The sequence below is a fragment of the Antechinus flavipes genome, chromosome 1, assembly GCF_016432865.1.
Source record: "Antechinus flavipes isolate AdamAnt ecotype Samford, QLD, Australia chromosome 1, AdamAnt_v2, whole genome shotgun sequence".
NCBI lineage: Eukaryota > Metazoa > Chordata > Mammalia > Dasyuromorphia > Dasyuridae > Antechinus > Antechinus flavipes.
Window position 1 is genome coordinate 404,014,760 of NC_067398.1, and position 12,200 is coordinate 404,026,959.

Consider the following 12,200-nt stretch of genomic DNA (forward strand, 5'->3'; position numbering starts at 1 on the left):
GATCTTACTTAGGTTGGAAGAGCCTGATCCCAATATTAATATGTATGGAAGAGAAAGTGCCAACTGGCATCAGTAGAGGAGGTTTTCGCACCATAGGATTCCTTTTACCAATGAAATCACAGATCTAACTACTCCTGTATTTGGGGAAAAGAGGTTAGCGATATGTTGAATGTTATTATAAAATCATATGTAGGATTTTTGCAAGTATTGGAAAACAACAACTCACTGGTATGAATTGCTTTGGATATATGAATTCAACTTTTGATTTCCTTAGGTTATTATAGGAACAAATTGTGAATCATTAACAGTTTGAGAAAAATACAATAGGTGCCACTCAAGTTTTGAGTCTTTGGAAATGGATGAATTATAAATAATAAATCCACCCTGAGTAAGCCTAGTGTTTCTGTTGGGAGGGAAAGCAGTCATGGTCAAATATCACATTACTTTAGGAAGCAGCACAGCTACACTGAGCTCATTATCCTAGCTCACACAGTATATGGAATTTCACTATTTACCTTGAGATTGTTTGGTTGTAATTCAAAAAGAGGAAAAACGTTTCACATTTCAACCCCAAGAAGGGATTCTTTTTTTTTTTCCCTCACTAGGCTAAAGTCTACTCTGAACCCTCCTAGCCACAAATCTGCAAGTGATATTCATCTTGGCTAATCCTGAAATTCTGCAGTTTGTTGGGAGTCTTATAGTTGCCCCCTGTCATCTAAAATAGTTAGGTTTTTCTAGTTAGCTCAAAGGATTTTTTTTTTTCTTTCCACAGACACCCAACATGTTCCCTTCAGATGAATCATTAAAATTCCTATACTGACAACTTGAGTACCACTGGGAAGACTTACAGCATTATGAAAATGTCTATTTTCTTTTAATAAAATTAATGTCACTTTTTCTTCAGGACCACCTGGGAAGGAGTATCAGAATGGGTTAAGTGGATTAACTATGCATTTTTTAACATTATAGGGTAAAATAAAACAAGTAAAAATATATTGGTTTTATCTGACCAACTACCATGTGTTAAATATAATAGTAATGTTATTATATAAAAAATATGGACATATGATATTTTGTCCTCTTAAAATAACAAATGAAATTTATGTTTATATATATATATATATATATATATATATATATAATGATAAATGAGAGACATAAAGCTACTTGGGAAGAAATTTTGTGTAGAGGGTCAAGTGCTAGGTTTGAATTCATAAAGTCCTTGGTTCAAATATTATCTAAGAAACTTACAAACTATATGACCATGGAGAAATTACTTAAATTGTTTGTCTCAATTTCATCATCTATAAAAATGTGAAGAAGAATAATGTAATTCCCAATTCATAGGATTATTACCGGAATCAAATTAGATAATTTCTTCAAAGTGTTTTGTAAATCTTAAAGAGATAGTTAACTAGTTATTAACTATTATGATTTATTATGTTATGAACTATTATGTTAACCAAATTAGCACAGCTAGTTTTAATTTTTCTCAACCTCACTTTTCTTGTCTCTAATTCATTACCACCATCACCCAAAATTCTTTAATTATTCGTGAAATATGTTGTATATTCATGGTTCCATCTTACTGGATCTAGATTGCTTCTGAGCACCTCAAAGGAAGTATTTTGTAAAAAATCTATTGTCATAAAGTGTTTTCCTTCATTTTCCAACTATTATGTGTGAATATATGCTCAATGCAATTTTAAATTTGATTATATCATTAACTTTTCCCATTATTTTCTTAAATCAGCGAAATAATAAATTAAACATTAATTTATAGCGTTGTCTAATTTCTGAGGTATAAATTCTCCCCCTGAAAATTTTAACCTTTGGTTCTCAGTTCCTTTGAGCTGGTTGCAGCAAACCACTGGTTAGATCATGAAAAATCCAAGATATTTTTGAGACAACCCTCAGAATTTGCCCAAAGTATCACACTTTTCCTCATTTCATACCTAACCTTAATCACTGATTGGGTGTTGCTTAAGTCAAATGGAGAACTGTTAAAGACCTTAGATTAAAAAGGCCAAGATATGCAAAGTAATTTCCAGTTATTCTGATCTTTATCTTGCCATTGGACCAAGATGGTTCTAGATGAGAAAGACAGATTGGTTGGTAACTTTGTACAGCCTTCCACCTCCTAAATCCAATTTACTTGCATGACATGGCATTACTCCCCTGATGTTTTGCCCCTTCTAGAACAAAGAACAAGTAACAACAACTGAAAGCATATTTGGGATTTTGTGTTACAGTTTAAATGAAGTTGCTCTACTTTCTTTGAAAATGAAATAAAGAAACAAAATTTGTTAATTTTTAAGAATTGCTGAGTTTTACCATTTTTCTTGTTTGTTCTTAAAGTTTTATCCTTGAAGTTTCAGATTGATTTTACTTAGGCCTTTCACTTTTTTCTTTAAATAATATTTTATCTTAATTTTACAAATTTATTTTTTATTATCAGTTAATGCAATATTATATATCTTTGGTTAGTTAAAGTAATACATTAGAATAATACTCAACTTTATATTAATAAGAAGTGATGTATTCAAGTGGATCTAGTCTTCTCAGGTAGAAGAATGCTTGTAAGTGAGAATGATTTGCCTACATAATTTTATGCTTAGCTGCTGAAATTCTAAGATATAATTATTATCTATCTTCAAAATATTTCAATATTAAAAATTAATTTAATATATACCAATTTATCATTTCAATACAGAGATCTCGTTTTAAAGTGATTTTAATGATATGAGAATTTTTTCATCAGTAGAAATCATCCATCAATAGTTTTTATTCCTATGAAATGTGAGGTCATATTTCATGAATCTGTCTGCTGTCTCTCTGTCTCTTTCTCTGTGTGTATGTGTATGTGTGTGTGTGAATAAATGAATATATGTATGTATTTATATGTATATATAGACACACATGTATACATATGTATGTATTAAATAAGTACACACAAACACATACACTTCATGTCCTTTTCCAGTCCTAAGTCTCTTTCATGATGCCTTTAAGGTCACTTCCCCCACCAAAATCTTCACTAGCAACATATGGCAGCTTACTTACAGCCAATACATATTTTTACATTACTCTTCAGGTGATCTGTAATATTGATCCTTCTGACTGAAATAATGACTTTGGAGAGGCCTGAATAATTTGTAAAATTGCTTCAATTCATCTCTTTATTTGGCAGGTATAGACATTATTTTTGGTCCTATAACCCTGTGACTACAGACAATATTCTTTGTCCACATAGGTAAGACTAACACTATATTATAAGAGACCAAGCAGTAGTATCATAGTAAAAATACTATGGCCCTATGTGGTATCATATGTCTGTACCTTTCAGCTAGCTACATGTTTTCCTGACCTCACATTTTTAAGATTAAATGTAATAAAATCAGTTTACCATTTTATGTTTCTGTAGTTTTGGAATGCCAATTGAGATATTAAAATGGATACTGAAATGGATAATAGTTCTTCAGAAATCTGAGACATGGAAGAATATAATAGGAGAAATATGATCTGAAGTTTGAAGATCTCTGTCTCTTGAGAATATGAGAGAGTCAATATGCTTCTTGGACTTTGATTTCATATTTGTAAAGTGATGGAGTTGTGTTAGATGATCCCTTCTAACTCTAAAATTCTAATTAATGATCCTATGTTCCTAATTTACTCACAATCTTTTTCTTTCTTTCTATCTTAGTTTACTTATTTGTAAAATGAACTTAATCACATTTACTCTTAGTAATTTTATACAAAATATTTTTAAAACATTCAGTGAAAAAGATCTGTAAACAATAGAAGATCTTAAATTTGTAAAATTATTTTCATATTCCCCATTATTTTGGACAATCAATTTTATATTGTCTTTGCTTGCAAAGTAGGTTTACTCTTAATAAGCTTTACTTACTCTTTATTATATATGTTATTATGCTACTGATGGAAAACAAATATTTAATATTGAAGAGTTGCTCAAGGGAAGGAGACTCATTCATTTTTATATGTACATAGAATTTCTTTAGAAGTCTTTAATGTGTTTCATTAAGTATTTTGTGCCTTTGAAGTACATTAGAAAGATACTTATATTTTCAGGATACTTTATCTTTGTCCATTGGTGGCCTTGCAAATATTCCATAGGTAAAATGATGAAAATAAGCATGGTATGATGTGAAATTCAGGGACATGTGTGGAAAAATATTAAGCTTCTATTGTTTAGAAATCTTCTAAAATGAATCATTTGCTAAATTCCTTTTTATGTCATTCCTAAAAAAGGCTTTTAAGTTTTTCTCTGGCAGAATTTGGGGTATTAGGAATATATTTTTGGTTCCCCAACTCAAGGGACATAACTTCTATCTGTCTCTGATTTTCTGGGTTCGTTCTTCCAGTGATGTTTATATCTTATTTGCAACTGGGTAGTTAACATCATTAACCCCTTGGTTTTAAGGAGTCATACTTTCCTGACACTAAAAAGGGTGAGTATAGGATAAGTTTTCTTATGTTATGTGAATTTCATGCTTTTTTTATGTGACACTGCATGGCATGAAAAGCAGAATGTAGTAAAGGCAACTTAAGATTTTCTGTGACTAGTATGGTATAATGCAAAGGACACATAATTTAGGTCCAGAGCATCTGGATTTGAACCTTGATTTTGATACTTACAAACTGTTTAATCTTGGATGAGTCCCCTAATTTTTATGGTTCTGTTTATAAAATAAAAGGGTGGGATTAGATGGGTTTTCAATGCTAGATCAATGCTAGAACAATATTCAGGGGATGTTTTGTTTCTTTGCAAGTAGAATATGTTTCATTCAAGGAGATATTTACACCATTTATAATAACTTCCCTTGACTGTCCATAATATATTGTGTTATCTTAATTATTACTGTTTGAAAACCTGTTACTAACAAGAAACAGTATGGTATAGTGAATAAAAGCATTGAAGTTAACGTCAGGAGTCCTAGAATCTAGTCTTGATCCTGCCAAGTTTAATTAACCAGAAATCAACCTTATGCTATTTTAGAATTTACATCAAAATGCTAGAAAGCCTGGGTAATAATCTTGACCACAAATCACTAGCTCTATGGCTTTGGGGCAAGTGATTTAACCTCTCTAGATCTCTGTTTCCTTAACTGTACAATGAGAAGATCACACAATTTGACCTATAATGTTCTTTCTGACTCCAAAATTTGATAGTAAGTGTTTGCTAATATATCCTGAACAAAATGTGGGTTTGAGATAAAATAAAGAAGCAAGAGGCTAAGAAAATATTCTACCATACTTTCATAAGCTTTCTTCTGATTGGTCTAAATCCTTTCTTGATCTCCCTGTTTCTGGATCTTTAAAAGCAACATGGTACTAGTGCCAAAGGATTAGTTGGTCCTTGGAATTTGAGAAGCAGAAATATGGTTATGTTTTTACAAACAACTGCATAGTTTAAAAAAAAAAAAAAAAACCTTACTCAGACTCTGAAACAATAGCCTTTCTGGCTCTAAATGTTCTATCCCAGACTATGGTCACTGAAATACCTCAATTCCTTTGATTTTTAGAGTGCCTTTCCTGGTTACCTTCTCAGAGGGAGAAGACTCACCGAGATGAGTGATCTGTGCATCTTGCCCTACAAGAGCCTCATCTGTCCATTAAGTGAGTTTCTTGCTCCAGGCTAAAGTTCCATGCGTGGTGCTCCAGGCAGTCATACTAAGTGCAGGACTGTGTCTACAACTCCTGCCAAAGAAAGCAGACTTACTTGAACATTGGAATCAGGAGATGAAACAAATGCATCTCAGCTTTAAAAAACAACAGGAATTAGCCACAAAGAAGACCCAAGTGTTAAATCTTGATTGCAGTGGAAGCAATTTGTCAGTACATACACAAAGTCTCTGCTTTAGCCCTTCAATTCTGAGATAGCTCATTTCATTTTCCTTTGTTGCAAGGTCACAAATGCTATAAAGGCTCTCAGTTTGAAAAAGAAATACTTGCTTTCTCATACACACATAAGCTACCATGCATAGCTAAAGTGGAAACAGGGGATTAAAAAAATCAATGTTTTGTCTAGGCTAAACTATTACATTATCAGGAAAAAATAAGAGTTCACTGTTCACTATTGATTATATTATTAATAATGGAACAAAGGAAAAACTTGTGTGATGCTGTCATTGCTTTCAAGTAACATGGCACATGAAGAAAACTGAAAAAATAATTAGGAGTTCTTGAGAAATGTTTGTGTTTTCTGACTGACTATTCCCACAGATCAATCTATGTATTTTGAAGAAATTTTGTGAAAAATCAAGGGAGGAAATGCAATACAGTAGAATAACAAAATAAGAAACAAATATGGGAATAAGAATCAGAAATTCACCCAAGTCTTCCTTTTGTGATTTTTAAGTCTTCTGAGCCTCAGTTTACTTATTTGTAAAATGAAGGTTTTGGACTAGATGTCTTTCAATTCTGATAATCTATAAATATGAAAAACAGAAATGAAGCTTCTTCAATGGCTTGGATTCCTGCTTCCATTTGGATTTATCTCTGAAGGCATTCATTTGAATTTTCTTGTCCAAGTATCTCATTTTTTGTTTACTAAATGAAATGTGCCTTCTTTTGCCTGATTGTGTATTCAAGGGCTCTACATTTGGTGTCATGTTCCTTTCCAATCTGTTTTATTTCCAATTAATTTATTCAACTCTGTAAGGAGTGAGGCATAACATTCCTGGAGTCAGGAAAACACAGGTTAAAAGCCTATCTATCACACAAACTATGTGATAATGAGCAAATCACCTACCCTCTCCAAACTCCATTTTTCTATTCTGTGGAATGATGATGATAATTATACCAGTAGTATTCTGGTATATTCTGAAGGTCCATTAGAAGGTTCAAATTCTTTTGAAAACTTTTAAGGGCTATATATCAGTTTTTGTTTTTGTTACTATGATTCCATATATGTGTAACTCTAATCATACTGGTGTATAATTCATAGATCTATATTGTCCTCATCTCCATTTTAGGCCTTTTAAATTCATTCTTATCTTATAAAGCCTGATTTAGTTACCCCTTCTTCAAAAAGTTTTCCATTATCAAAATCCTCATCAATAACAGCCTTTCGTCCTGGACCTCACATAGCACTTTGTTCTTCTCCTCTGCAGTATATTTATCATGCATTACTTTGTAGTATAGTTATTGGTGCTTATGCTAGACTGCAAACTTCTTGAGGGCTAAGTCTGATTTAAATTTGATCCTTCCTCTGCATCTCCTCAGAGCACTCAGTCAGTAGGTAAATAATTTTTTTCCCTGTTGAATTATTTGAATAGAATTTTCTGCAATAATGAGGAAAGGATTAAAAGGTAGTAGATGAAACTTGATATCAATATTTTTGGAAAGCTTGACTGATTTAAGAAATATTCATCCTTCTATTCTAGCCTCTGTATTCTGAGAAATTCTAAGAAAAAATAGTAAGAAAATTCATTGTTTACCAGGTGTTAAGAGCCTTTTAGATAACACATGTAACAATGTCACAAAAAAAATAATATCTGTATATAGAGAGAATCATGCTCTGGAGTTAAACTATGTTCAGTTATAGCAAATATTTTAAAGATATTCCTTGTTGCCTTTATTTTTAACATATCCCTTGTGTAATATGCCATTCATCAGGTGACTAAAGGCAAAACTGGTCTCTTAGAAATTTCTTAGTGCAAAATGATATATCTTGCCACCTCTTTGTTTCTTGGCCACAGTCTTCTGCCTCCTAAATGTGAGATGAAACTGTCCTCGAGGCCTCTTCTTTGTTTTTATTGAAGTGCTGGCCAACTTGGCTGAGTAAAGCTAAAGTGATATACATCATATTACAGCCTTCTCACTGCCAAGTTCTAGTCAGCTTTAGCAATATATGTGGAAACCTCCAAAGAAAACACACAGAGAGGAAATCAAAATTAAATTAATCCTCTCCAAGGATACATAAAATATGGCTGCAGTACTCTTGAGTTTACAAGTTAGGGATCAGGAGGACATTTTCTTGTGCTCAGAAGCCACTGGTATTCCCAGATAACTTAGATAGAAGTCAGAGCAGGGGCAAAGCATTTGTGTGACCTCAGTCACATTTAAAAATTGTGATTCCCTCAGGGTCAGAAAATAGTGACTTTTGTGTGTGTAACTCATTGTCCACCAGAGGTTTTGAGCCTTTTGTATAACACATGTAACAACATCACAAAATAAATTAAATACATGTATAGAGAAGGAACATGTTCTGGAGTTAAAGTGTATGTATTCATAACAAATATTTTTTAAAAATATTCCTTGTTGCTTTCTTTTCACACTCCTCATCATGATCATATTGTCTCTGAGGTTTATTTTGCATGCACTTATTCTTGGCTCTGACTTGAGTGTGCCATTGTGGATAGTTTGTAGAAATACTTACTACACGTATCCAAGAAAAAAATTCCATAATAAGCCATTCTTTATTCTGGATTTAAGGAATTATAATGATCAGTGGCTTATAACAAAAATGGATGACATAAATAAGGCATTCTTGGAAGGGCCAGTTGTCTCCAGTCTTTATAATCAAATGTCCTAGGGAAAGGAGAATCAAATTTATCATTTGCCTTTATAACCTTGCAAGAGTACAAATGGAAAGGAATAGTAAATAATAAAAGTAAGACTGTAGTCATCTCATGTAGATTTGGAAGTCTCTTGGATGTTCTTTATTTTATTAGAGCAAAGGGGAGCCTCTCTCCTTATTAATTCTTTACTTTGTTACTTCATGTAAACTCATTTAATCCAAATATCTGGAAGGTCTTTAAATTCTTTGGAATTTGCTACCCACCTACAATGGATTCTTACAGCAGTGGAGTCACTTTACTGACTCTAGTTCTTATGATCAACATCTGACAGGCAGCTGTATCCAAAATACAATTCCTTACCAACCTATTTTCAGAAGCTGAAAGCTATTTTCGATTAGTTAAAATGGAAAACTTGATTGGTTTTCCACCAAACTTTCCTGAAAGTAAAGACGAAAGAAAAACTTCATTTCATCTTTCTGAGTGTTGATGAAATATCCTCTGTTCTGAAACCTGGATTAATTTTGAATGGACCATTTATTATTCATTGAGTTTTAGTAGTCTATTGAGTTGCTTTTAAACGTCTTTATTCTGGATTTGATTATGAGTTCATAATTAAGACTCAAGTTCAGTTGTTAAATTACACATCATTCCGGTAATGATTTGGAAAATGAAACTGAAACAAATATAAACATTTAGAGAATAAAAGAAATATCTATTGATTCCTCTGTAGTGCCCAGCTCAGCACTGTCCATATTGTGGTATATGCATGTATGATGCTTGTATGTGTGCATATTTATATTATGCAAGTGTATATGTATGTATGATGAGCTGCCTATGGTGTGTATGTGTATATTGCATGATATGTGTATTATGCTGTGTATATTTATATATATTATGTATGTGTGGTATGCATTTATATGTATAAATGATGTGTATGTGTATACATATGGTATATATGTACATAAGATCTATGTGTGTATATAAGATTTGTGTATAATGTGTATTGTGTATAATGTGTATGTGTATATAAAATGTATATACATATATATCTGATGTAGTTGTATGTATGGATAAATAGTGGATAAATGTGTATATTATGTATATGCATAATGTGCATATATATTTAAATATATACATATATGTGATTGGTATAAGTGTATATGGATGAATGGATGTATATGTGTGTGTATATATATATATATATATATATACATATATATATATGATGTGTACATTTATATGATATATTATGTTTCTGTATGTGTGGTGTGTGTTTATATGATATTGTATGTATGTATATGTATGTGTATATACATATATATGAGTACATTGTATATTTGAATGTGTGTCTATATACATAATACACACAGAGAGCAGTAAAGTGACCTACTTCATAAAAATGGTATTGATGAAAATAACATTTGTCTTAAAAGGATGTATGGATTGCTTTAATAAATCTAACTACAGCTAACTGCAGGATTTGCAGTTCATTAAAACATTATTAATTTGATACTTTTATTCTAAGAAAGTCTTCCATTATGGTTCTATACTATAGAGAACATGAAATATGTTTTTTTAGAAGTATAGATTTTTTAAACCTAAAAATGAAGTTGCCGGCCTTCATTTGGACAAATCTTTAGTCTAAAAGAATGCTATTGCACTCTTTTAAAAAAAGCAAACTCTAAATATGCTTAAATTCACTTTACTTAAATATTTTAAAAGTAACTTTTATATAAAATAAGGTTTGTTTTTGCTACCTAACTTTTCCCCTTTTCAACAGCTAATTTAGAATCTGTCCTATTTATTTATTTATTTTACTTAAGCATCAGATTTTCTCTACATGGTTCTTAAGTGTTTTCCTTTAAGTGTTATAATCTCATACACTCACTGATAGATCTTTTTATCACAGTCATTTGTTAAATACATAATCTCTACATAGAATGTGAGAAAACTATTTTAAGTTGGAAGAACATTTTGCATCTGGGCATAATTATAAAATTTTAGAGACCTAATGGTTATCTAAAGTTTGTTTCTAATTCAAAACCATCACAATCACGTCCGTAATGATGTTGGTGTTCATATTGTGATTACATCAAACTGTCCATTTCAGATTTAATGAATACATCTAAAATAATTTTATAAGCATTCTTTTAAATTACTCTGAGAGTTCATTTTTGTTGTTGTTGTCCTTGGAAGAGATTTACAGAAAAAGAAACCTTGGAAATCATTGATTTAGTCTAATTTACTTACTTGTAAATTAGGAAGGTGAGGCTCAGAGATGTTTGTCATAGACTTGAAGAATATTTTTCTTCTAAGATACCTTGAAGATGATCAAGACCAACATACACTTTAAAAGGAAGTTCTTAACTTCATTAAGGTGTCATCCAGCCTACACTTGAAGATATCCAGAGAAATGGACTTCCCTTTCTCCCATCACAACCTAAACGGGTTTTGAATAGTTCTAATTGGTAGGAAGCCATTTCTTATAGTGAACAAAAATCAGTCTTTCAACAACTTGGAGCCATTGTTCCTATTTCTCTCTTCTAAGACCAAGTAAAATAAATCTAACTTCTCTTTCATATGACAGTCTTTCACATTTTTTAAAATAATTATTTGACACTCCTATAAACACCTCTTCTTAAGCTAAATGTGTCCAAGTCATTCAGCTAGTGGTTACATGATATGAGTTTGTAGATCTTCACTCTTCTAGTTATCTTCCTTTGGATATTTTATCGATGTCTTTCCTAATACATGATACTTAGAACTGAACACAGTTCTTAGATTTGGTTTTAATAGGATTGAGACAAACAGGAAATATTATTACCTCACTTATACTCAAGATTTTGGTTCTTTGGCTAAAGTTAATGATCACATTTACTTTTCTTTGTTGCTATTACATTATTAACTCATATTAAGCATTTTTTCCACTATAATTAATACACCTACTTCAAATAAAAGATTGTCTAGCTATCCATGCCTCTGTTGTAGTTGTCAAGTTGATTTTTGCACTCAGATGGAGTAATTATGTTTTGTTTTTAATCTATTCTTAAACTCAGCCCTTTGTTCTTATCTGTCACATTATTTTTAGAATTCTATTTTCACCCTTGTGAATACCATGTTTGTCATCTTTGTATCATCCACAGATTTTATGAACACACAATTATGTCTCAATCCAAGTCAAGTGATCAATATATCTAATGTAGTAGGACCAAGGATAGATTCTAGGTTCACTTGCTAAACTCTTCTCGCCAGATTGAAATTGAGCCATTATTATCATTCTTTGGACCTATTGATTTAATGAATATAAAATATATTTGTACTAGTATCACATTCATATCTTTCTATGTAATAATTTGATCAAGTTTACTTGTTGAATGATAGAGCCATGCTTAAAATCTATGTCTCTTTATTCACCATTTCAGCACTATTTACATTACATTAAATTGTTCCTGCCTATATCTCTGTTCACCTTATTGTATGGTTGTTCATTTTACTGAAATAGTTTGGAAGAGCTATTATAGTTTTATTTTGCCATACAATTTAATAATTATCTTTTGAGACCGCAGAATTATTCTGGCATTTTCATATGGGAGAAGCAGCCTGGTTCAATGTAGGGAATGATAGACACCAATTTAGAGTACCTTAGTTCAAACC

At 31.5% G+C, this 12,200-nt stretch overlaps 1 protein-coding gene across 2 annotated transcripts in view; it reads left to right on the forward strand.

The window, feature by feature from the left end:
* Positions 1-12,200, forward strand: part of FBXL7 (F-box and leucine rich repeat protein 7) — a 454,109-nt gene that overhangs the window by 182,340 nt on the left and 259,569 nt on the right. The window contains exon 3 of one of the 2 annotated variants that reach the window (XM_051969865.1): positions 5,547-5,640. The exons of the other annotated variant lie outside the window; for it this stretch is intronic. Coding sequence (XP_051825825.1) covers positions 5,547-5,640 — 94 coding nt within the window. The remainder of the gene's footprint in view (positions 1-5,546; positions 5,641-12,200) is intronic. 2 annotated transcript variants of the gene reach the window in all.